Here is a 23,975-nt window from a genome sequence, read left to right as displayed (position 1 = left end):
GCGGCGTAAGCCTAGGTTTAGCGAGACATTTATTGAACCATATGTTTTTATTGTAGTTCCGTTAGCCGCATACAACTCGTAATCAGTTTTATTTAACCGTCGCGCTATTGCTGATCTGGGATAGACACAGAGGTCGCTACCAGTGTCGACCAGAAACTGCACCTTCGACCGTTGATCGGTGATGAACAGGCGACCCGCACTCGGACAATCATCAGTCGCCATTACTGATTGCCCCGAGCATTTCCCACCTGTGGGTAATCGCACGGCTTCACGCACCGTTTCGCCCGCTCGCCGAAGTTCTGGTGGTACCAGCACTGTGGGTACCGTCGGTGTGCAGATGATGAGCGGGTGGAGCTGGATCGACGGCCGTGACGCGTGCGGCTACGGGAGCGTTCCCGTAGGCGAGACATTCGGTCCACCTTGTCCGCCAGCTTCTCCAACTGCCTGGTGAGGGCGGCGATCTCCGTGCTCGCGGCGCCACCCGACGTACCTGGTGCCGCTGCTGTATATGTAACAGCCGCTGTAGATCCGACCTGGGTACCGACGACGTCGTGGATCCTATCAGCTAACTCGGCCAGCTCAGTCAGATCCGTCTTGGACTGGGATGCGATGATGGCCTGAGTGGAGCTGGGCAGGCGGCTCGTCCAGATGGTCCGCAGGAACTCCTCAGGTACTCCGGGGCCGGCCAGGTTGAGCAGGTGCCGGTAGAATTGTGAAGGCTTTCGGTCTCCGAGCTCTTCGTGCATGAGAAGCTGCTTCACCTTCTTCTCACGTGACGCCGACAGCCTCTTGATGAGCTCAGCTTTAAGCTTGTCGTATTTATCGGCGGGCGGAGGGTAGGAAATTACGTCCTCTACCTCCGCGGCATATTGGGCGTCCAGGTTGCCGACGACGTAAAAGAATTTCGTCTCGTCGGTTCTGATATTGGCCAGGGTGAACTGCGCCTCCATCTGGCTGAACCACAGACCTGGCATCTCTGGGTAGAAGGGTGGAATTCTTACGCCGACTCGGAAGGTCTCCGTTAACGGTGATGTTTCTGTTGTTTCTTGAGCCATCTTCTTGTGTCCTTTTTTTGCGGGGTCACCAATATAGCGAGTGTTTTAAACGATGCAAATTGGATGTAATAAGAAAATCCGAGTGCACAAAAATAGAAAGTTTATTGAACACGTCACAGAAGTATAAACAAGAAGGAGTAAAATAATTTGTAGAAGAATGGCACAGTAAAAGAAATAAAATTAAGCGGAGTGATAAGTCCTCAACGCAAATAATAAAATTACCAAAAATTATATCAACTATCAAATACGGAATGCGAAAGCGGTCTGCTGGTCGCCGCGGGCCGGCTCAGGTAGTCGCGTGCGAATATATAGGCAATAACATGCGATCTCGCTTGCGCGCTACCTGAGCCGGCGCACGACTCAACAGAATTAACTATATACAACAAGTTTCGCCACGTCCGTCCGCTCACTGAAATTAAAAATTTAGTTTTACATTTATCATAGGGCACTACACATACATCCGATCACTCATAGTCCCGCATTGTATTTTGACCCGATTGGGAAACTAAACATAAACACTGGGTATTTAGATATTGTATCACCTCTCGATATATCCCATATAGAACCACACTTAGGAAATATAAATTCAATTTTAGTTACCATTAAATACATATATCGACAACTACAATTGGAAACAATAGACAACCTAGAATGTCAAAACATACAAAGATACCATGACTTAGTTAATGAGTTTTCCTGTATTTCCCATTTAAACGGACTGTCATACACTTATATATTCATTACATCATCAAATAATATTCACAATAGTTTTTGTTTATTATGCTGGCAAAATATTTGACTTTAGACAAGTGCTAAATATATGGTAATCATCTAAGTGAACACGGGCGTTGCTCGTCCCATATGCTGCTCTGCATTCACATCGAGTTGTGGCTTCTCAGTATTCTTTAGCACTCTCCTCCTCTGTTAAATTTATTCCCTCTTTAATGATCGTGTGTGATCGTTAATGGAACGAAACAACGTTCAATTAACGGAGTTAGATTTAAAACTCGCTAAATTTGAAGCTTTGTCTATGAAGGTTGAAGGCGGATTGAATGCGGATCGAATTGAGGAACGCGATAAAATTGAGCAAGATATAATTATGAGAATATAGCAAAGGCCAAAAATTTTGTCGAAAAATTCTCCAAAAAATTTGAATGCAATTCGATTTTGATAAAATGTACACCGATAGACAGATTGATTAATGCCAAAGGTAAAACTATATAATTATTGAAGATTGTACATGTTGAAGAGGAAGAAAAAGTCTGCCACGTCCATATAAACATAATTTACTCAAAAACTAGTTAATTGATATAAACATAATTTACTCAACATATATACATACATACAATATTTAGCGTTTTTGCCGAATATTCCAGGCTAATATATTTTATCGTCGCCGTGCGCCGTTTGCAAGTACATACTTATCCCGTTGGATTACATTGGCCGGCCGCGGCTCCTGCGCCGGCCGGGAGCGAACTGTTGAGCGTGCTGTTATAACTGTTTGTGAATATAGCTTTTTAAAAAAACAAAATTTGAATTTGGAGCAACCGTCTTGAGTAAGGAGTAGGATACAACTAACTGGGGTTAGAGCGGATGTTGGTTTTATAGAAAGCAAAAATGTTTGTGTTGAAAAGAAATAATGAAGTCAGCTCTAAGGCTAACAGAATAAGTGTGTAACATCTCATGGGGTAAGACTAAACTTCGGGGCTGTAATTCGAAGTTTAGGAAAAGATATCCTCTATCGGTGCCTTCTAATGCTAGGTGCTGGGATATTTTTGTTTGATTAATTTCAGGATTAGAGTGATGGCTTTGTATGGATTCCTGAGATATAGAAGAGGTAATAGGGATAGCTTGAGTTACTAGATAAGTCACCAAGTTGTGATTGAGAGGATTTTGCCAGCATAATAAACATAAACTATTGTGAATATTATTGTAATGAATATGTAAGTGTAGTGTTGTGCTTAGGAAATATATTGTTTGAAATACATAATTTCAATTTAATAATTTTTGAAGAGGGTGATCTCAAATATTTTTTATTCTGATATATACTTTTTGTTATTTAGAATTTTATAGTGAGTGTTTAGTGCGTTTTTGAGAACTATCTTAAGGCAAAGTTTTAGCTAATATCAGTCTAATCTCTCTTTGTTCCCAAACTAATAGAATTTCTCCAAATCCTTACGGCTGATAATATAAACGTAGAACGTAGTACGACTACGAATCTGTTACACTTGATGATGTATTTGATGCCTATAGTGGGTGCTGGGGGTCAAGTTGGTTTAGTTTACCTGGATATAAAAAAGACATGGTGGACAATGATATTCTTCTTAGAAAGCTAGCGGAGATCAACTGTACACCAAAACTGCTACATTTCTGGGTATCATATTTGACAGAAAGTAAACAGTATGTAGACTACAAAAACCATGAGTTTGCGCCGTATTTTACTCAATCTGGAGTAAGTGAGGGTTCCCTCATGAGTTTAACCCGCTCTAACGGGCGTATAGTATACAATTACACAATAGGATCGGACTCAATCAAACGAGCGACGCAAGTAAAAGATCTCGGCGTTGCGTTTACGCCGGACTTATTTTATTCATGGTTCTGTGAGCTACAACGAGCTCAGAATATGCCGATAATTCGCGCTTCTGTACTTCATAAAATTGTTGCATGGCAAGGGCAGTAATTTGGCAGCACTTTAGTACCTTAGCTTCAATGTGCCCGATGGGTACGACAGAAGGAGACAGCGTTTGCCGTCACTTCATGAACCCACTAGACTAGACACGTGGCTAGACTAATCTTCTGAAAAGGGCACATATGATTCGCTGTATTACTTTTGTTAAGGAATTTCATTCTTCATTGTCCGTTGAGTCAACTGTCAAAAGTTCCCTAATACCAGGCGGTCTCTGAATACGACCCCGCATGAGTAGTTTCAAAAACAGCTGCGCACCGATCGACATCGATCAGCCACACCGGGTTCACAAAATGTATCATCGGCGAGCTGTACGTTAAACAAATATCCAACTTCAATCTATCAACCATATAGTCAGTAATATGTTTTACGGATAAAGAATTAATGGAATTAAGAAAAAGTACCTCGAGCAGTAACACATTGTGCAATTTGCATTTGGCGGTTTAGCCTACATCAGCGCATTGCAGAACTGGTCGTTAGCGGTTTAGTTCAACTGGGACATATGTGAAAAATGGGAAATGTTATATTTCAACTGATTTAATTTTAGGTAAAACTTCCTTTTTTTATAATTTTGGCCCAATTTGCTGTGATCCATTTTTGTACACTTTGCAAAAGCACAATAATGTCACATTTTATGAGGTGTTCATGTTTCTGAAGAATTCTAATAATCATTTTTAATACCAAATATATCAGGCTGATTAATCTTTATAATTCTGAGTTTTGTTTAACAAAATCCTTAACGTGGTTCATAATTGGCGCACTTACTCTACTCATACTTTTATATTTTAGGATTTCATCTCAGAACAACTAATCGGTAAAATGAAGAAGCAACATATTTAGTTACCGCTTCGTAGAAACAATAGAAAAAGTACAGCGGATTGATAAATAAAGACAAAAGAGAAGATCGATAAATTTGATAAAGTCTAAGGAATTGAAATACAATGAAAATAGAAACAGACCAGTGTGAAAACTCAAATTAATATTTGATTAAAGCTTTGGGTTTGGTTTTGGGCTTGAACATTAACGATGTGAATTGCAGATTTTGACTTCATGTCACCAAATAAGTCTCGTTTTCATTAGTAATTTGCTACTAAACAGTTTGAATTGTCTGTGTTTATATATAAATCCAATTTCAGTTTAAATTAAGTAGTCATTTATAAAAGTTGATTATTTAAAAACCTACTTATTTCTACTTTTAAAAAAGTGACAATTGTTAAACAGCAAGTAGGTACTCAATTAAATGGATAAAAGGTAATAATTAAGAAATTATAAATGGGCCGCGATAAAACTTAGCATTTTGTAAGCTTGCTGTTCTATAAAATAAGATAGTTCAATTCATCAAACCTTTTGTTCGTTAATACATACATGCATTTAAAACATAACGTAGAAACAGCCATCCATTTACTAATATAAAATTACATCATCAATTATACTTCAACTATGTCAAGATGTGAGAATCAAATGAAGAGATTCGATACATTTTAAAATTTTACTACAAAAAAAAATTGCGATGTTTATGGATCTAGTGTAGTGTCTGTGAGAGTAGCACAAATTTGGTTTAAGCTTATTCAATCCGGAAATATTGATGTCAAAGATGCACGTCGCTCTGGTCGCCCTATTACGGATAGCATGGATGCCATTTTTGAAAAATCCGATACTGTTATGATGAACTGGGAATTGACCACAAAACAGTTTTGGCGCAATTGAAAAAAACTGGGTACACAACAAAGCTCGATATTTGGGTACCTCACGAGCTCACTGAAAGAAACCAAATAACCGTTTGTGGTTCTTTATTATAACGTAAAAAATCTAAACCATTTCGTACTGATACGGATCACGTACGACAGGAACGTGCGAAAAAGGTGGCGTGGTCAAAGGACGGTCCGGCTTCAGACTGTGGCGAAACTCGGATTAACTCGCAACAAGAGTGTGCTGTGTGTGTGTGGTGGGATTGGAATGGCATTATTCATTATGACTTGTTACCACCAGGCAGGATCATCGTCATCATCGATTCTGAACTCTACTGCGAACAACTGATGAGATTAAAGCAAGAAGTCGAGGGAAAGCGGTCGGAATTAATCAACAGAAGGGGTTTTTCATCATGATAACACTAGACCTCGCACATCTTTAGCCACTCAGCAAAAATTAAGAGAGATTTGCTGTGAGGCGTTAATGCATCCGCCGTATAGTCTTGACCTTGCATCTTTAGATTTCCACTTGTTTCGGTCTCTTTAATTTAATTCTAAGTCAATTTAATTCTTTAGGCAGTGTCAGGTTAACATCACGAGAGAACTGCCAAAACCAATAGTCGCGGTATTTTGATCAAAGCCCCAAAATGTCTATAGCAATGGGATTATGTCCCTACCTACAAAATGGCGAATGTTATCGAACAAAATGGTACCTAATGGTAGATACTTTTAACAAATGTAAATAAACTATATTAAAAAATGTTGTGAATTTTCTTAGAAACTTTTTCCCCAACCCAATATGATGGCTCAAAAACAGGGTGTGACTCCGACGCTGGCATATTCTCTCTCGATCTCAACAATCCAATATCCCTATCTAGGCACAACTCGATTGTTCAATGTCAATGTGTCACTCTAAGCAACAGAGTAGAAAGAGACACAGTGGATCTCGGCAAAGATGCTGCCGACGAACTTGCGACGAGAGGCTTCGGAATGATGCCTGCTGTCCCTCACGAAAGTGCGTACCTGGATTCGCCTAGGATCTGCGGAACGCCAACATCAATACTTGCTAGTCTTTTCTTTACTTAAGGTTAAGAAAAACTTAACCAAAACAGACTCAACTTGTTACTTTGTATCTTATTGTCAATTAAAGTTTTTAATATCCAAACAATGTCAGTACTTCCTAAAAATTACTTGCATTTAAACTTCTCAGTTATTAACAGTATTATGATATTAACTTAGTAATAAATATTTAAAGAAAATTTTGGCTTACTTCATTCAATACATTTCATATTTCCAAGGTTCATAAAGCATACATAAATCCATTTTATTTAATAAATTTATATTCAGAACTTCTAATTAAGTCCATCTGTGACTGCTTTTGCACCTGAAATATACATGATGGTACATTTTACCTTTTCATTACAAACTTAAATGGTATAAAACTTTTTTAGTTATACACTAAATTACCAAATTAACTTGTGTCTTTAAGCACGATTTCAAAGACTTATATACCATATAAATATCAATAAAAGGGTGCTTCCAATACAATGGCGATAGGTGTAGCCCATTCACCCAAGGACTAGTTGTTCTGGTTGATCTGGTTTTCCATTTTATCCTGAAAACTAAACATTAATAATTTATGTTAGTTGTTATACAGGTGATCCTAGTATCGATAACAAAAGCTTCGGCCTCTATATGGGGTCTATTAAGTTATCCTCACCTTAGCTAATTCTTTAAGCACCCCGTTAAAAATAAACAAAATGAATGCCTTCGACCTCATGTATAAGAACAGGGGACCTACCATGAGCTTGCTTTTAAAGATGCTCTAATGACTTTAGGTAAAGTCAATAGCATTTCTTCCTACCATGACCTCTTAATCCAATAAACTGAAACATATTGGCATTGCAAGACCAAATAATTAACCAATTTCACTCTCAAACTTGCTTCGACAGATATTTGTAATAAAAAATAAAATCTTAAAATTATTAACTAAATATAAATACTGCTATTAGAATATTTTCAAATGGCTTATTATTTATATATTATAAATTTAAAAAATACCTATGTTTATTTAAGGAAACAACAGCAGAGGAGAATAATACAATTCATGAACATAATAGGGAAACATTAAATTATAATAAATACTAGTGATATGGAACTCTTATTTATTGCAAAATTAAGAACCAGGCGGGGTGACTACTTTTTAGTTTTTTTTTTCTTCTTGTTTATGGCTTTTATTTATGCCAACTGGGCACAAGGTACTTCGCCAGTGTCGTGTAGATGGAGAAGACACGAAGGAGATTGATCGGTAAAAATAATAATTAAGCTAATTTTGAATATACACAAAAAAAATAGTTGAAATTGGATTGTTAGTTTTGAGACAGCACAGACAACACAAATATGAGTAAAAGCATTATTAAATACTGTTTACTATTTATGAATAATTTATATATATTACACTTTAATTCTATTACTTTCTATATATTTACATAAAAATCTACAATATGGACTAAACACAAACATTTAACACTTAAAGGACGTGGGACTTTAGGGGGAAGAATGTCATAAAGAGGATAAGTAAGTTTGGGACAATTAAATAGTATGTGAGATACAGTGCCTTCATCCAAGCCACACTCACAGATAGAGTGATCCCTTATCCGGAACTTGGCTAGATGAACAGGGGTGCAAGCATGTCCAAGACGCAGACGCGAGATTGTGGATGTAATCCAGCGATTTGCATTTCGATAATAACAAAACCAGGGTTGTCTTGGTATGTTTGGTTGGATGGAAGCATAAAACTTACCCTTAACCGATTTGGAGTCATTCCAAAATGTCTTCCAGGTTCTGTCCAGATATATCTTTGCAAGAGAACAAAGATCCTGAGCTGAATTTTTAAAATGATCTAGAGAACCTGACTCAACAGCTGCTTTGGCACATGAATCAGCAGTCTCGTTTCCTGGGATACCTGAGTGGCTAGGAATCCAAACTAGTATGATAGACAATCCTTTTTTAATACAAGAGAGCAGAGCCTCCCTGATTTTAGTATAATAGGAAAACGTGATTTGCTACGAAATGGGTTCTCTTTAATGGACATTAAACAACTTAAAGAGTCTGTCAAAATAGCTGTCTGTTGTATGTTATGGGAGTGTGCAAATAGGATTGCTTTCAATAGAGCTGTGGCCTCTCCTGTGAACACTGAAGACTCGGGAGGACATTTAAATTTCAGGATAATTCTATACCGAGGAACCCAACAGGCAGCACAACACAGCCATCTGGAGACAGCTTTGATGCGTCAGTGTAAATAAGAAGATGATTTGACCAATTTTGATTAATATAGCTTTGTAATTTGATGTTGGTATCTGGGGCTCCTTTGATCAGACCAAGGTCTGTGATGATGGGAGGGTTGTATATCAGGATCTTTATAAGGAGTAGAATATAGCGGATTTGTTGGAAAAGATATCATGGGGTTAGGGAGGCTGGTGTACTTTAGATAACTATCGAGCAGATAGGAAGAGGAGTTACGGGTGCAAGGAGCATGTGATAGTCGGGTTAATCGATGCCAAAGAGGGTGGGATGATATCTGTAACATCTTGGTAACAAAGCGGTCAAATACTGCCGGCGAATGTGTAGAGGAGGATTAACACACTCAACCTGCAAAGCATTAGTAGGGGAGGATTTCATTGCACCTAGAATGATTCTTAGGCACCTATACTGAATTTTGTTTAATTTTCCAGCAGCTGATTTGTTAAAGGGATCCAGAACAAACATACAGTAATCCATATGACTACGTACTAAGGCATTATACAATAACTTTAAAGAATAGGGGTGAGCACCCCACCAAAACCCCGCTACTGCTCTTAATACGTTAATACCTTTTTCACATTTTTTATTATGTGTTCAGAGTGGGCAATTCCGTTCAGCCGATTGTCTAAATAAACTAAAATTTCTTACTAAAGCTCTAAGAAAGTTTCCCAATTAGTCGAAAGAGTGCAACGTGGGCACTATCCGAGTTCAGTGGTGGTTTTGTGGGGTTGTTAGGTGAAGGAGTGACTGAGCCATACTTTTTTGAAAAAGGTATCAAAACATCGGCACAAGTGTATCATGATACCATTCTTGAGAAGTTAGTGAAGCCTCATAACACCACCATGTTCAATAACCAAGAATGATCCTTCCAGCAAGACTCGGGGCCGGGTCAAAGCTCGGTCTACGCAGTCTTGGTTGGAAACGAACATTTTGGCCTTCATTAGAGCTAAAGAATGCTGTCGTCTAGTCCCGATCTTAATCAGCTAAAGTAGACCAAGATAGAGATGCTAAATTGGGAGTACAGATACTACAGGTACAATGCGGAGTAAAATGGCACTAATTGCTTCACCGGGCTCTGTGAGACGAGTAGGAGAACCCGAGTTTAAAATGCACAGGTTATACATGTCTAAGAACAGTATTGGCTTAGTGGCTTCAGCGTGCGTCTCTGATCCCTGAGGTTGATCGTCGTAGGTTCGATCCCCGACTGTGCATCAATGGACTTTGTTTCTATGTGCGCTTTGAATATTTTCTCGAACGCTGAAGGAAAACATGACATCGCCTTAGACCCAAAGAGTAGACGGCGTGCATCAGACACAGAAGGCTGATCACCTTCTTACCTATTCGATTAACAAATGATCATGAAACAGATACCTAAAAAAGGTTGTAGTGCCATTGATTTTTTTTATACATGTCTGAGTTTTATCCAATAATTCATACCCATAACTATTAGGAACTGTTCTACCCCAAAATGTGTTATGAGAAATGAAGTCACCCAGAATCATGAAATGCTGAGGAAGAACTGAAATAAGGTTTTTAATTTCATTGAAGATTTGCAAGGAGGAATGAGGGACATAGACAAAACAGAAGAAAAGGTGCTTGAGTTTCTGATGAGTAGGCATACACCACCAAACCTATCAGCCCTGTCTTCACTTCACATCAATAACCAGGGATTTTGAAAACATGATCTGGCTTTAGCCAGGTTTTAGATAGAGAAAAATAAAAAGGTTAAAATATTTATATAGTAATTTCATGCTTTTTGTTTATAATACTGCAGCAGTTCCATTAAACTAACCTGTAAGTAAGAATTAAATTAGCAGCACAGGATGGTATAGATTAATTATTTTGAGAAAGTCTATTATTAATCTGTTGTGAATTAGCATTAGAGGATGATGGTAATGCATGTGCATTAAAAGGCCATGGCATTTTGTAGTCTCTTACACGAGACTGTATTTCCACCAGGAAGAGATTTGGAGAGAGGATACAATATCATCAAATGATGTAGAAATGGGGGTGGAGTAATTATGACGCTTCAACATACGCAACAACAAACAAAGTGGAGCCCAGAATATAAGCAGCAAGAAGCATGGTCTTCCTCCACATCAAAAGTATCTCCTGTGTGGCCCCACACTTGTGCATCTGCATATGGGCTTTGGTGTGCCCAAAGCGGCAACAGTTAAAGCACTAAATAGTCAGGTATATATAAATATAATTTAACAGGCATAAAGTTATAGCACATATGTTAAAGGTTGGGATAAGTCTTCATGTTTGAAGTGACAAAGATGTTAGCGTCTATATAATTATTAAAAGAAACTCTCATTTTATTTCAGCCAATAATAAAAAGGCCGGCAACGCACCATCGCGAGCCCTCTGGCATTGTCAGGCGGCAGTATCACATAACATCAGGTAAGCCTCATGCCCGTTCGACCCCCTGTAAAAAATACATTTCAATCTTCCATTAACTATATTTTTGAATAGATTTTCCTTCGAAAATCTGTGTACTATAATCATCAGCAGACTGTATTTCCTGCACATGTACCACAAACGCGCCGTGGTCATTGGCGTCATAACTACCGACTTGTGTGGGGGATTTAAGAGAACTACAGGAGGAACAGGTATTAAATAATTATCAGTGCAAGGACCAGGTGCAGGCAAATTCGTCTCTAACAGTCTGATTGTATACAAGTTTCAGATTTTTTTTTACGTTTTCTTTTGTTACAATATTTACAAAGTTGGTGGCTGTTCCTTATAGAAGCTAAAAAGCAGTCAGAATCCATTCCGGATTCATTAGAGATCGTGACAAAAGCAACCTCGTGGGGCGCCGTGGCCCCCAGTCTGGTTCATAAAAATACGAAAACCTTACCTCAACTCGAACAATAATAATACAAATTGTAACTATTCTGATCACAAGCGACAATTTGAGAACCTTTAACTTTAGAAGACCATGGTTTACTGGAGATCCTGGGTTGAATTTCAGCATAAAATCTGCATTTGAACTGGCTGTTTCTCACCCAAACATTCCATGTTTACAGTTTGAAGTCGCAACGGTCATTTTTTGGTTCAGCCGAGTGGTCACGGTACGAATTTTCATACAAATTGAATGAACGAAATCTCTAGTAACAACCAGTTAAAACGATCATCATATGCTATGATGATCGTTTTAACTGGTTGTTGTACGTTATTTAGGTATTACCGTAAGTGGCAACACAGAACACTGTTCATAAGTCACAACTCACCATTTCATTCATATTTCATTCTTCGATTTATGTTTGCCACTCTTGTTTACATTTTTTCTCTGAAATCTGAATATTGTAAGTGCATTGTAGCTAAAAGTGGTAATGGTAAAGTGAAGAACTTCGTATTACAAAGAAAAGCGATAAAACTTGGAAATTACAAGAAATAGAAGTAATAAACAGGTTCGTAATTGGTTAAAACTTATTCCCACATAATAAACACCCGAGTTTATTTGAAACTATATACAAATAAAACAAGTAGATACAATATATTTTATTAATAAAAAAGTGAAAAAGGTGCAAATAATGTAAAAAAAATCAAATTAAATTTGTGAAGAGTTAAGCCTGATCTAACTTCTTTCAGATGCTTAAATTTAATAAGGTTTAGGCATTAATGCTATGTAAAAAAGAAACTTTGGCATACTGAAGAATGACTCTTTCAGTCTCAATGGGAAACACTTATTTGAATGTTCTGGTGTTCATTTGGAAACAGTGTGAACATCCTGGTTCTTAATGTTTTAAACCAAAACATTATTTCCAAAAACACATTTTCAGTTGTACTGAAAACTGAAGACCTTACACTGTCAGATCTATCACTTTGCCTGGGTGCACCTTAAGGTAATATGTGATGAAATTATATCTACAAAGAACAATATTTCATAATTGTCTGTCCAATAACTTAGTGCAGACATATAATACCCATTTGGGTAGCTTATCTTTGGCCTATCTCTAAATACAATAGAATTTTAAATATAAATAATACATATTTTTCTTAAAATTTATGTATGAAACTAATAATCTGGAAATGATTATGTACAAAAACAAATATTTTATCATTAGGAATAAAAAATCTGTTTGAAAATATGTATAGCAACAATATATAAAAGGATAATCCTACTACTATATCTTTTTTTATGTTTCCCAATTGGTCAAATAGATTTTGTGATTGTCTAAGCGTCAGATAATTAATAGATAGACAGAATATTAATTATCTAAAATTTGTCTATATTAATAGACTATATGATATTTACGTTTTATTTATTGAACAAATTTTCAGTTTGATCATTATATCTGATAGAGATAGATCTGACATCTTAAAAGCAAATCATACAAGTAAAAATTTTGCACAGAAAGAATAGCTATGTATGAAGGAAGTTCAGAAGAATTAATGAATGAGAAAAAAGAAGAAAAACAAGAGGAATATGAAAGTGTAGGAGGGGGTCTAAGCGATGCCCAAAGAGCGCGCGCCGAACGCAATCGACAGCGAGCGCGCGTCTTGCGCGAAGCACGTCTGGCACCGCCGCCGTCGAAGTCGCGAGCCGTCGTCACCGTCCAGTGAGTGTACACCATGTGATACAGCGTTCACACTCGTGGCGTAGTCCAACAGTGAAGTAATCGGAGTCATTGCCCAGACCGAGCGTGGACTCTGGCGGAGGTTTTCTGCTCGAGGAAAAGGAGACGGAGCCGAAAGCTGTTCAGCCGCCTGCTGCGCCCCTCGTGCATCGGTCGCAGCAACCACACTGCCTCGAATGCCAACGGCCGTTCCCACAGTCCTATCTCTTTGATACCTTTCACTACTGCGTCTGCGACGACTGTAGGTGAGAAGTCCTATGTAACTGGAGCTTTAACTTGAGTAGTTTTTCACAATTTTCTAAAAATAATCATTGAAGATATGTAATTTACTTTAGATGTTTAAAGAAAATAATTTCATGTTTTAAAAACCCTCAGGTTTACAATAAGTAACAACTGTCTATATAATGGTCAGCTAAAATTATATAATGGCATTTGTAGGATAATTATATGAATATATATTTTAAGCAATAAGAGTCGTCAACAGAGACGACGACGAGAAACATGCGTTGATAACGCGGACAGAGGCGAAGGGCGAGTATTCACTGAAGGACTGCGATCTCGACTCCCGGCCGCCGCCGCTGCTATGCGTGCGTCGCCGCAACCCACATCGCGCTCGCTTCGCCGAGATGCGCCTTTACTTGCGCGTGCAGGTGGAGCAGCGAGCTCTCGAGGTGTGGGGATCCCAAGAGGCGTTGCGAGAGGAGCAGGAGTACCGCGCTCGGCGGCGTGAACGGGCCGCCGCGACGCACGAGCGGCGACGCCTTCGAGCCTTACGCATGGACGTGCGCTCCAGTCTGTTCGACCGCACGCGAGACACGCACGAGCACGAGTATGGGCCCGAACGTCACAACCCTGATGACGATGTCTATGAGCGCGCCTGTGAGTGCGGCCATCTGCTCGTCTACGAGAAGATGTAGTCAAACCACCATATACTGTATATCAATGTTTGTAATAAAAAAATAAAGCTTATATTATGGATCTTATATCACTATACTTATAGCACTAGACGTGCAACAATACTAAAATACACTTTATTATTGTAAAAAAACTCTGTTTATTCCGTTCACATTTAAATGCAAAAACAAAAAGAAAGCAGGTGGTAATCTACTTTCAAATTGCCTTTAAATCTTCTGGTAAATCATTTTTGGGATGCTTGTTTTCAAAGTGCTGCTTATAAGTCTTCGGATCCGGCATTTGAGCCTGTCAAATAAAATAATACAAATAAGATAAACTAATCTCTGCTCTTTCTCTCTTGGGTGTGATAATAAGCACTAAGTATAATTTCTATATGACAAAAATTTATAAGATTTTGACTTATTTTAATCAGTTCTTGCTTGTTTGACTGGAATCTCATCCTAAATATCAAATAGTTAATTTAAGCACCTAAACAAATCTTTAACTTTAACTATACTTTAAAAAATTACAACAGTATAATAATCTTAAATTGCCTAATTACCTTGCATACAACACACACATGAACTAAAGCTTTCTGGGCTGCTTTCTTTTGATCAGTAGCACTGTGACCTTGTTGCTTTTTCAATTTTGACAACTTCTCTGCTGCTTTTGCTTGAGATTGAATTTTCTGATGTCCTCGAGCCATCCTAAAAAGATATTGGTCCAAAATTAACATTTACTATTATAACTAGCCTTTATTCCACTAGTAGACAGTAGCAGTTCTTGACCATTTGCTTATGGTAATCAGTATTTTTTTGATGTCCTGCTTATGCTCCAGGTAGTTACACTGACATTGTATATCAGTTGACTATGAATTTACTAATAACTATTATCTTAGTCTCAACTACCTCAGCCTGCCCATTTTCCATGTCACACTGCTTACATATCTATATATTATGTTACATCGCAAATTTCCGCACACATGCTTTGTAACATATTAATTCCTAAAGCACTACTACCTTCTCTTGTGCCATACCCAAATTTTAATTTTTCAAATTTAAACCGATAACTAATAAGCTAGAATATTTAAAAAAAGTAAATTGGTTTCTTACCTTTTTCGGATTTATTATCAAAAATATAAATTCCCAATATTGCTACTAAGAAAATATAAAAACTGACAATGAGTGCTGCCTATCCCATACGAGAGGAGTTTAAAATATTAACTATTCTTGGTCACAACTATTAATGCTGTCAGATTAAAAAAAACAATAATTAACTCAATTATTGCCTTTTATTGGAAAAAAAATCTAGCTACACTGTTTTGCGAAGAAATTAATTTATGGATATGCGGCGAAGTGTGTTTTCAGTTGTGCTAGCACAGATTTAGTAAAGCTACAATTGCTAGTGGCCACAAATATAGACTCTTATTTTCTTCACATACAACTTACTATATTTTCTACTCAGGAGTTCAGTCTAAGTACCTAAGCTACTCATTTAAGATTTACCGCTACGTAATCTGTGGCTCAAAATAAGTGGAAACGTGTCAATTTCGGTGGAATATTTTTAGTCTATGGTTTAAGTATGACAACATGTAAATAAGCAGCGCCCTTAGAACAAAAACTAAAGCATACTAAAATAACAAATAATTCTACTTATAGTTTAAATCATTATAATTTTATATTTTCATTTAAATGTACTTTAAATGTACATACAATATTCGTTAAGGAGCCTTGACTCTGACCCCAATTACGTGACAAACCGTTAACTAATAACAAATTCCTTAGCGGGAGTGGGTCATGCAGCGTTCGTGTCGTAGTCTGTTTAGTATATTTATGTTAAATATTGACTATATATAACAGCCAGTCAAAGGTAAAATTTAGATATCTGTGGGCCTACACGAAAACTTGCTGCTGTTAATATTTGATACAATTTATAAGAAATGTTCTAATCTTTATCTAATACATATATAATATAAAATAATTAAATTATATAACATTTATTAATGAGACAGATTATTATTTGTTATTATTTTATTTCATAACTAAAAATATTCGTATGTAATAATGTTCTTCAATAGTCTCATCAGTAGGTAATAGGTACTAATCACATTTACAGATTCATAGTAGGGTGATAGGTATTATGATGCCGTTTCACTGTGCATTGCGAGCAGTTCGGAGCGGTGCACGAAGGTATGTAAGCGCCGGGCGGGGTACCAACCAGCCTGAAAGCCCACTCCGCCGTCTTGTGCGCGATGCCAGCGCTTTCGGTGAAACAAATGCTCGTGATGGTGACTTGGCCTGGGCTACACAACCTTATGCAGTCAGTGACCCATTACGACCGCCAGCGCCTGAGGCCGCCGACCCTCGTGACTCCACTATTTTGTTGTTTCCTGGCCAAGGCTCTCAGTATGTTGGTATGGGAAAATGTCTGGATACAATTCCCACTGCAATGGAATTGTATGAGCTTGCATCTTCTATAGTGGGGTAATTAACTGATTTGCTTTTAAATACTAAATGTTTTATTGTTAAGGATAATATTGCCCAAAAGTGTTTACTTATTTCATTTATCAAAATCTATATCACATCTGTCCACATTTTTTTTACCTAGAATTCTCTGAAATTGACATATGTAACCAACAAAAACCTTACAATTTCAAAATGCATAGTACTTATTTATTAAAGCAATGTTTAGAAATCAGTCAGACATGGCTATCAAATTTTGAAAACTAGATACAACATAAAACAAGCATTACAATTGAGGCTTAATAAAATCAATAGTTTAACTCAGTCATAAACATAGAAACTCACCTAAGATTAAGTTCAATAAATGCAGTCTAAGAAGAACTGACAAGTATAATGGGTTTTCGTACAGTCATGTATTATACACAATCATCAATTTAGCTTGATGTAGCTATTGTAAAAGATCTTTAAATATATTACTGCCACTAATTAAAGATAAATATTACTCTGGAAGTTTAATAGTAGGCAATAGAATGACAGTTAAATACTATACATCAGTCTTAAATGGTAATGATAAATGTAAGGCACTGTAAATTTGAATAGATTCTGAATTGTGACAAATCCAGAGGCTCGATTTTAATCATGCTCTTGCCAGTAGATGGGACGTTCTGCGAGTCTGCCGAGAGGGGCCCGAAGAGGAGCTGGCGCGACGTTGCCAGACTGCAGTCCTAGTGACGTCGTTGGCCGCCATTGAACTGGCTCGCGAAACACGCCGAGGCGCCCTCGAACGCGTGCGGGCGGTCGCCGGTTTCTCGCTCGGCGAAGTAGCCGCGTTCGTGTTTGCGGGCGTGCTGCCTCTGGAACAGGCACTGAGGCTGACGGAGCTCCGCGCCGAGGCTATGGCTGCGGCGGCGAGGGAGCGTGCCGGCGGAATGCTCACCCTGTGGCTGGCGCCCGACGCGCGACTGCCCGCCCTTCTTCGCTCCGCCCGCGATCGGGCGGTGTCGCCGGCGTTGCCGGATCCCGTGTGTCAAGTCGCCAATTTTCTCTATCCCGGTTGTAAAGTGATAGCTGGAGATGAGCAGGTTCTTTATTTTTCAGATATTAATTTTTTAGCAAATCAAAGTCATTGAATGCTCATACTCCATAAAGTCCCAGGGAGTCGGTGGTGGATTTATTTTGTTCATGTCTCCAATAACGATTTAAATCTTTTCAATCGACTATTTGCAGTTAGAAGAAGAATCAGAAATGAAACGAAAGATACAGAATAATAAATATATTAGCGGTATAATAGATGAAAGACGTGTGCGCAGGCTTTGCGGTGGGTGGAACGCGAGGGCCGAGCCTGGGGCGTGCGCCGAAGCGCCAGAGTGGGCGTGGCCGGCGCTTTCCACACGCCGCTCATGGCGCGCGCCGAGGCCGTCGTGCGCAGCGCACTGGAGCACTGCACAGTAGGCGCGCCTCGCGTAACCGTGGTGTCGGGCGTGGACGGAAAGGCAGTCTCCGGCGGAGCCGCCGCTCGCCGCCGGCTCGAGCGCTTCACGGCCGCGCCCGTGCGCTGGGAGCAGACCCTGCACGCGCTGTACGCGAGGCCGCCCGACACGCCGCAGCCGCTCACTCTGGCATTGGGCCCGGGCCGCGCGCTTCGCGCCACTCTCAAGCAGGTCAACGCGCGCGCCTGGGACGCCTCCGTCCACGTCGACGTGTAGCTACGGTCTACTTCGGATCGCTAATCTCTTAGAATAATAAATCTATGTTATGTACACGACGCTAGTTTGATTTCCACGTCACAGATCCACGGGATTGCGCGTCGGCTGACCCCCGGCGGAGCTGACGGCGCGGCCGATGGCCGTCAGACGCGCGTTGCGCACCAGCGTTCGCGGCGCCAACGCGTCGGGCAGGCGCGCCATGCGCTCGGTGGCCTCTTCGGTCCACGCCTCGGCCAGGCGCAGCTCGTGGTCGGCCGAGGGGAGACCGAGGCGGACGGCGCGAGAGGCGCGCGACAAAACGGCGGCCGATGTGGTGGCGTCGATGGCGGCGGCGGCGAGGCGGTTGAGCACGAGCTGTTCGTCGACCACGTCGCGGCCGTACTTGAGCAGTACGTTCTCGACGCAAGCGCCGAAGTCGAGCGCGCCACGCGCCAGATGCTTGGCCACCGGGCGCAGAGTGGGCGCCACGAGCGCGTCGAGGCCGACGGGCTTCTGCAAACCAACGGCGCGCGTTGCGCGACGACCGGCCTCGCTGAAGATGAGGCCCAGGTTGGCAGCGGGATTCTTGAAAGCGCGCTGCAATTCGCGCAGGTGCGATCCGGCGTACTGGATGCCGGTGAGCGCCACGAACAGGCGCAAGATGTCGTTGGTGCCCTCGAAGATGCGGAAGATGCGCAGATCTCGTAGAACCCGCTCGAGCCCCGCCGAGGTCATGTAGCCCATGCCGCCGAGGATTTGGATGGCCTCGTCCACGGCGGTCCAGGCCGAGTCCGACGCGAACACCTTAGACACCGCGGCCTGTGGACGATAGTAACCGTAAAGCGTGCGGTCGTAAGGGGAAAGGCCGGTCGGGGCGGGTCGCGCGGTTCACCTCGAGCTGGTACTCCTGTTTACCGGCGTCCATGGTGCCGCTGACCAGGTACGCCAGCGACTCGGTGACGTACTGCAGCTGCGCCATGCGCGCCAGCTTCTCCTGTACGCCCGCAAAGTCCGCCAGCCGACGTCCAAACTGCTGGCGCGTGGCGGCGTGCTCGGCGGCCAGGCGCAGTGCCGCTCGCTGAGTGCCGGCAAGAGCCGCCGCCATACCGAAGCGGCCGTTGTTGAGCACCTGCATGGCCACCTTGAAGCCGTCGCCGACGCCGCCGAGCACGTTTCCGACGGGCACGTGCACATCTTCGAAGTACACCTCGGCCGTGTTAGAGCAGCGGATGCCCATCTTGTGCTCGGGTGGGCCGGACGACACTCCACCGAAGCTGCGCTCCACGATGAATCCGGTTACCTTGTCCACCATCTTGCCGTTCTTCTCTACTGGCGTCTGGGCGAACACGGTCATGATGTCCGCGATACCCCCGTTACTGATCCATATCTTGGACCCGTTGAGAATGTAATGCCCGCCGTCGGAAGAGAGCACGGCGCGAGTCCTACGAACGAAAAATCGTGAGAGGACGAGTGGGTGAGACGAGGGGAGAGAGAGAGATGGTGCTACCTTATGGATCCGGCGTCGGAACCAGACGAGGGCTCGGTAAGGCAGAAGGCAGCCAACTCTCCAGCGGTGACGCGAGGCAGATAGCGCGCTTTTTGCTCAGGCGTGCCCACAAGCAGAATGCCTTTGAAGCCGATGGACTGGTGTGCGCCGAGCGTGATGCCGACGCCGAGGTCGTGCGCACCAACCACTTCCACCAAGCGCGCGTACTGAGTGTTGCTAAGACCCAGGCCGCCTAGATCAGTCGGCACCTGTAGACCAAATGCTCCCAGCTCCCACAGCCCGGCCATTGTAGCTGGCTCGACTTGGCTATCAGCATCATTTTTGGCAGGATTATTCACCTAACGCAGAATATAATCACATTTATCAATGCAATAATTAATTATTTTGTAATTAAGTTTATAATATAATTCAAGAATATGTTGATAGGCACTGAAATAAAGTTAACCACAAATACATACTTCCTCAAAAAACTTCTCAACGGGTGGGATGAGCTCGACTAGTGTCTGCCGCTGCTCATCGGTTAAAGGTTCCGGAAAGGGAAATATCTGGCCAGTTTCAAAATGTCCCCGGAACAAGTTCATAGTGAATGAATCACTCTGTCGTGCACCACGCTGAGCTGCGGCGGCTGCAGCTTCCGTTGACATACCGCTGACATTGCTGCTAGTCCATCAAAAGAACCACAAAAGTATTGAGTCCCATTATAACAATAAATAATTAGTGAATTAACAGAAGTTCAATTGTGAGTAATGTAAAGTAGGATATTTGTCTACCTTACTTATTAAATTGATTACAAAGTTGAATGTAAATGAGAATGAATTGAAAATATAACAGATTTTGTGATTAGAGTGCATCTGTTGAAAATATGTTTATTCATTTTTCTACTCATATTTTAAATTAACTTAACTGAATTTTTAATTAACTATAGAAATTTGATGAACATATGGTTATTTTAAACATTCGGTTTCAATTTTAAACTTTAACCTTTGTACTACATGCCATCATGTACATTGAGAGTTGACAGTCTTAAATTAGGTAGATACCAACGTCATTAAGAACCTTCACTGTGGGAACAAAGTCTAAAGTACATTATTAAATTGTCGAACAAGAGTTATAAATTACCTTAAGGTGTTTAAATTTGGCTTACACAAGCACCTCCTTGCACAACTCACGAACTTGGTGGTTTTCATTGCTTTTTCAGGTGCTTTTATACACGTAAATATATTTTAAAAAAAAAATTATACTTTCAAATATTACACATCTCACCGTTGATAACTAATACAATATTTTTGTTGTCTTTAGAGAAATAGTAAACTGAAGCAATCAAGAAACAACGGTATAACAAAAATTATTTCAACAATAATTGTTATATAGTTTTACCATATCACACCCATATGCTAATAAACTGCACTAATAGTTAAAATCCATTAACCATTTACTCTACTTAATCTGTAGCTTTCACCCACTATTTAAACGCTGCGCGACAGAATTACGTTGACGACCCTGCGCGAGCGGCGCACAGATATCTAACTAATACACTAGTCTTTGGGCCGACTGCGGACAATAAACACGAACCTCGTGAAAATTTTAATTTTAAAAATTTACCATGAATGATTTTAAAGAATGTGAATAGTATTGTAAAGATTTCTAAATTATTTACGAAACATTGTTATTTCAATTTTTATTGGATTCAATATTTAACAAATGTTTGAATAAACCTTTAAAAAAATCCTGTTTGATGTCGTTCACGTGGTCTGACGTCGAACAAGTTTATAATTTTATTTATACATATTACATTAACGCCTTTTTCCCGAAGGGGTAACATTGCATGCTCTTCCCATATCATGTTTGACTTGTCACTGTCGCCATCTATATTATTTATTCTGTGAAAGGCACAGAGTAAGTAACGTCACAAATATAATAAAAACTAAATGAAATCGTGTTGTATGTTGTCCACACACACAATTTTTCTGGATTTTTATAGGCAGCGGCACGTAAGTGTAGCGCTGGCCGATACGTGGAGGGGATTGCTGCGCATGTGTACTGTCGCGCACGCAATACATTATATGCCACTTTGAGTAATGATTACCTAAATAACGATATTAAGCTGAACGAAATGTGAAGGATAGCTGCTGCGCATGATTACTGTCGCGCATGTAAGTAATATTACCTATATATAAGATATAATAAGACAGTAAAAAAGTGTCTGTACATAGAACGTATTTCCAAAAAAGACAAGTATATTTTAACAAGTTTATGGGATGTAGAAAAATAAAAACATTATCTTTTAATTTGTAATCTTTTATTAATCTGAATCAAAGAACGGTATCACGCCTTCAATGGTCTCGCGACAAGGCCTTTTGCTTACTGAGGGCCCGGGCTCAGGACTGCTTCGTTCGTCGGCACATCTTTATTGCTATCCTCGGAACTATCTCCATCGACATGAATAATGAATTGTTCTGTTACCAAATCCACGACATGATCACTCTTTGCATATTGCTCTTCTATATCCTTCACCTTTTTACACAACTTTTGCCAATCCCATGTACCCATTAGTACCTTTTCTTGTATTTGGTCTATACATTTACTGACACTCCATTTTATATTTTTCCTGCCTACATATTGCTTAATATCCGACCATGCCATTTCAATCGGATTTAGGTCACGGTGGTATGGTGGTAGTCTCAGTACCTGATGACCTCGTTCCGCTAGGATTCGATCAATCGAAAATGTTTTAAATTTATCTTTGTTGATCTTTATTAAATTACTGAGGTTTCAAATGTGTTTTCTCGTACTGTATACCTTTTTCAGTGAGCCAGGCCTGCATGTCGGCTTTTTTAGAATTAGAGCTTGGTGCGCGATCCCACTTCTTATTATGATAGGACGCGTTGTCGACTACCACGACAGAACTGGGTTGTAGGTTGGGCATTAATTGGGTTCGGAGGCATTTTTCGTAGTTTTCAAAATTCATATTGTCGTGGTAGTCGCCTGATTTGGTACCAGCTTTAAAAGTCAGCAACGCATTAGGTATAAACCCAGTATCAGACCCTGCGTGAACAATGACAACTCGCTGTCCTTTCGAAATAGGTTTCTTAAGTCCCTTAGTAGTACCATCGGTCCAGGCTTTTGAAGAAGAGTGCGATGAATCTACGTAAGATTCGTCTGTATAAACAATAGGCTGTCCCTCTTGGCGATATTGCTTTATTTTCCTTAAATATTCGATACGTTGCAAACGTATATTAGAAGTCTCAATCAGCACTTTCCGGTTGTTTTCGGTGTTTTTCCACCGAAATCCCAAACTCTTAACTATTCGCCGAAGACTTCGTTCTGAACCTTTGAAATTTATGTCATCTTCTAGCTGCTTTTAAGCTTTCCGATGGTAGGAAGTTCATTATTTGTCTTGTGAAAGTTATGAATGGTTCTCTTTATTACTTCTTGGTCAAAGTTATCGATATTTGTGACCGGTTTTGTTCTGGAACGTTTTTTGCCAGGTGTTCTGAACACTGTGATCAAATCAGAACTTTTGGCTTGATTGGAACTGTTTCTTACCGTTGCAATTGACGTTTTTGTTAACTCTGCTGTCCTTTTTTGGATTTTACCTAATTCGCTGAATATACTATTTAATTTTATGTTTAAAAAACAATTCACGTCATAAACCATTTTCCTGGCGTGTCTTTTCAAAACAGTATTTGTTCTAGGCATATTCACTTTAAAGTCACAAACAAACTTAAAAACAAATAACAAACAACAAAACACTAACAAATTCAAACGTAACAAAAAACAACAAAACATAACAACAGTAACAATAATATTAATGACGCGACTGTACACGGGATGTGCGCGGGGCGTCGTATCGGTGCGGGGGACGGAATGCGACTGGAGAGCCAATCGACGCAACGCGCGCCGGCTCTTCATTCCGCTAGCCCCCCTCAGGTACCTTATTTTTTACTTCTGCGGTCAGACTGTCAGCGCTAGAGTTACGTACCGCTACTGCTACTGGATAATGTGTACTCAAGAAACGTTTAGCATTAATAAGTTTACGAGCTTTGGAATGCTCTCGTAAATACTGTATCAAGATTCTTACAGATACGAGTTTTTGCTTTAATACATGTATC

At 40.3% G+C, this 23,975-nt stretch overlaps 5 protein-coding genes and 1 long non-coding RNA gene across 14 annotated transcripts; 2 read left to right on the top strand and 4 right to left on the bottom strand.

The window, feature by feature from the left end:
* Positions 1–221: 221 nt before the first annotated feature.
* On the bottom strand, positions 222–1,055 carry LOC123714414. The gene has a single exon (XM_045668654.1). The coding sequence runs from the start codon at positions 1,053–1,055 to the stop codon at positions 222–224; it is 834 nt and encodes a 277-aa protein (XP_045524610.1).
* A 5,137-nt stretch (positions 1,056–6,192) lies between these two features.
* Positions 6,193–7,604, bottom strand: LOC123714692. Of its 2 annotated transcripts, none has more exons than XR_006754346.1 (5): positions 7,491–7,604; positions 7,150–7,315; positions 6,897–7,051; positions 6,700–6,813; positions 6,193–6,609 (listed from the first exon to the last, which is right to left on the bottom strand). It is a non-coding gene; the product is annotated as an uncharacterized LOC123714692 (long non-coding RNA). The 2 variants fall into 2 exon arrangements; XR_006754347.1 differs by having other exon boundaries at positions 6,193–6,469.
* A 4,350-nt stretch (positions 7,605–11,954) lies between these two features.
* Positions 11,955–14,298, top strand: LOC123714587 (DNA repair protein complementing XP-A cells homolog). Of its 6 annotated transcripts, none has more exons than XM_045668911.1 (5): positions 11,955–12,145; positions 12,518–12,580; positions 13,020–13,297; positions 13,375–13,560; positions 13,800–14,298. In XM_045668911.1, exons 3-5 carry the CDS (start codon positions 13,104–13,106, stop codon positions 14,230–14,232), a joined length of 813 nt encoding a protein of 270 aa, XP_045524867.1. In that variant the 5' UTR covers positions 11,955–12,145; positions 12,518–12,580; positions 13,020–13,103; the 3' UTR covers positions 14,233–14,298. The 6 variants fall into 6 exon arrangements, with proteins under 6 accessions (XP_045524867.1, XP_045524864.1, XP_045524865.1 ...); XM_045668908.1 differs by having other exon boundaries at positions 12,406–12,580; XM_045668909.1 differs by having other exon boundaries at positions 12,327–12,580; positions 13,093–13,297.
* LOC123714588 (zinc finger protein 706-like) lies at positions 14,246–15,651 on the bottom strand. Its single transcript, XM_045668914.1, has 3 exons — positions 15,322–15,651; positions 14,772–14,916; positions 14,246–14,515 (listed from the first exon to the last, which is right to left on the bottom strand). The coding sequence occupies exons 2-3, from the start codon at positions 14,913–14,915 to the stop codon at positions 14,426–14,428; spliced, it is 234 nt and encodes a 77-aa protein (XP_045524870.1). The 5' UTR covers position 14,916; positions 15,322–15,651; the 3' UTR covers positions 14,246–14,425.
* A 186-nt stretch (positions 15,652–15,837) lies between these two features.
* LOC123714585 (probable malonyl-CoA-acyl carrier protein transacylase, mitochondrial) lies at positions 15,838–18,433 on the top strand. Of its 2 annotated transcripts, none has more exons than XM_045668905.1 (4): positions 15,838–16,078; positions 16,325–16,692; positions 17,327–17,753; positions 17,982–18,433. In XM_045668905.1, the coding sequence occupies exons 2-4, from the start codon at positions 16,349–16,351 to the stop codon at positions 18,375–18,377; spliced, it is 1,167 nt and encodes a 388-aa protein (XP_045524861.1). In that variant the 5' UTR covers positions 15,838–16,078; positions 16,325–16,348; the 3' UTR covers positions 18,378–18,433. The 2 variants fall into 2 exon arrangements, with proteins under 2 accessions (XP_045524861.1, XP_045524862.1); XM_045668906.1 differs by having other exon boundaries at positions 15,838–16,121.
* On the bottom strand, positions 17,930–21,420 carry LOC123714584 (very long-chain specific acyl-CoA dehydrogenase, mitochondrial). 2 transcript variants are annotated; one of them, XM_045668903.1, is made up of 5 exons: positions 20,983–21,420; positions 20,322–20,523; positions 19,864–20,201; positions 19,249–19,798; positions 17,930–19,175 (listed from the first exon to the last, which is right to left on the bottom strand). In XM_045668903.1, the coding sequence occupies exons 1-5, from the start codon at positions 21,048–21,050 to the stop codon at positions 18,456–18,458; spliced, it is 1,878 nt and encodes a 625-aa protein (XP_045524859.1). In that variant the 5' UTR covers positions 21,051–21,420; the 3' UTR covers positions 17,930–18,455. The 2 variants fall into 2 exon arrangements, with proteins under 2 accessions (XP_045524859.1, XP_045524860.1); XM_045668904.1 differs by having other exon boundaries at positions 20,322–20,520; positions 20,983–21,406.
* Between the last annotated feature and the right edge of the window lie 2,555 nt (positions 21,421–23,975).

This window comes from Pieris brassicae, chromosome 9 (genome assembly GCF_905147105.1).
Source record: "Pieris brassicae chromosome 9, ilPieBrab1.1, whole genome shotgun sequence".
Lineage (NCBI taxonomy): Eukaryota > Metazoa > Arthropoda > Insecta > Lepidoptera > Pieridae > Pieris > Pieris brassicae.
Note: the sequence above shows the minus strand (reverse complement) of the source record. Positions and strands in the feature narration are given on the sequence as shown.

Coding starts and splice junctions, on each gene's coding strand:
- LOC123714414 (XM_045668654.1), bottom strand. CDS start 1,055: ATGGCTCAAGAAACAACAGAAACATCACCGTTAACGGAGACCTTCCGA.
- LOC123714587 (XM_045668913.1), top strand. CDS start 13,104: ATGTATGAAGGAAGTTCAGAAGAATTAATGAATGAGAAAAAAGAAGAA. Junction 13,298..13,374: donor CGAGCCGTCGTCACCGTCCA/GTGAGTGTACAC, acceptor GTCATTGCCCAG/ACCGAGCGTGGACTCTGGCG. Junction 13,561..13,799: donor TGCGTCTGCGACGACTGTAG/GTGAGAAGTCCT, acceptor AGTCGTCAACAG/AGACGACGACGAGAAACATG.
- LOC123714588 (XM_045668914.1), bottom strand. CDS start 14,915: ATGGCTCGAGGACATCAGAAAATTCAATCTCAAGCAAAAGCAGCAGAG. Junction 14,516..14,771: donor ATGTGTGTGTTGTATGCAAG/GTAATTAGGCAA, acceptor TTTATTTGACAG/GCTCAAATGCCGGATCCGAA.
- LOC123714585 (XM_045668905.1), top strand. CDS start 16,349: ATGATGCCGTTTCACTGTGCATTGCGAGCAGTTCGGAGCGGTGCACGA. Junction 16,693..17,326: donor CTTGCATCTTCTATAGTGGG/GTAATTAACTGA, acceptor TCTTGCCAGTAG/ATGGGACGTTCTGCGAGTCT. Junction 17,754..17,981: donor TGATAGCTGGAGATGAGCAG/GTTCTTTATTTT, acceptor ACGTGTGCGCAG/GCTTTGCGGTGGGTGGAACG.
- LOC123714584 (XM_045668903.1), bottom strand. CDS start 21,050: ATGAAAACCACCAAGTTCGTGAGTTGTGCAAGGAGGTGCTTGTGTAAG. Junction 20,524..20,982: donor CCAAATTTAAACACCTTAAG/GTAATTTATAAC, acceptor TTGATGGACTAG/CAGCAATGTCAGCGGTATGT. Junction 19,799..19,863: donor TCCGACGCCGGATCCATAAG/GTAGCACCATCT, acceptor TTTCGTTCGTAG/GACTCGCGCCGTGCTCTCTT.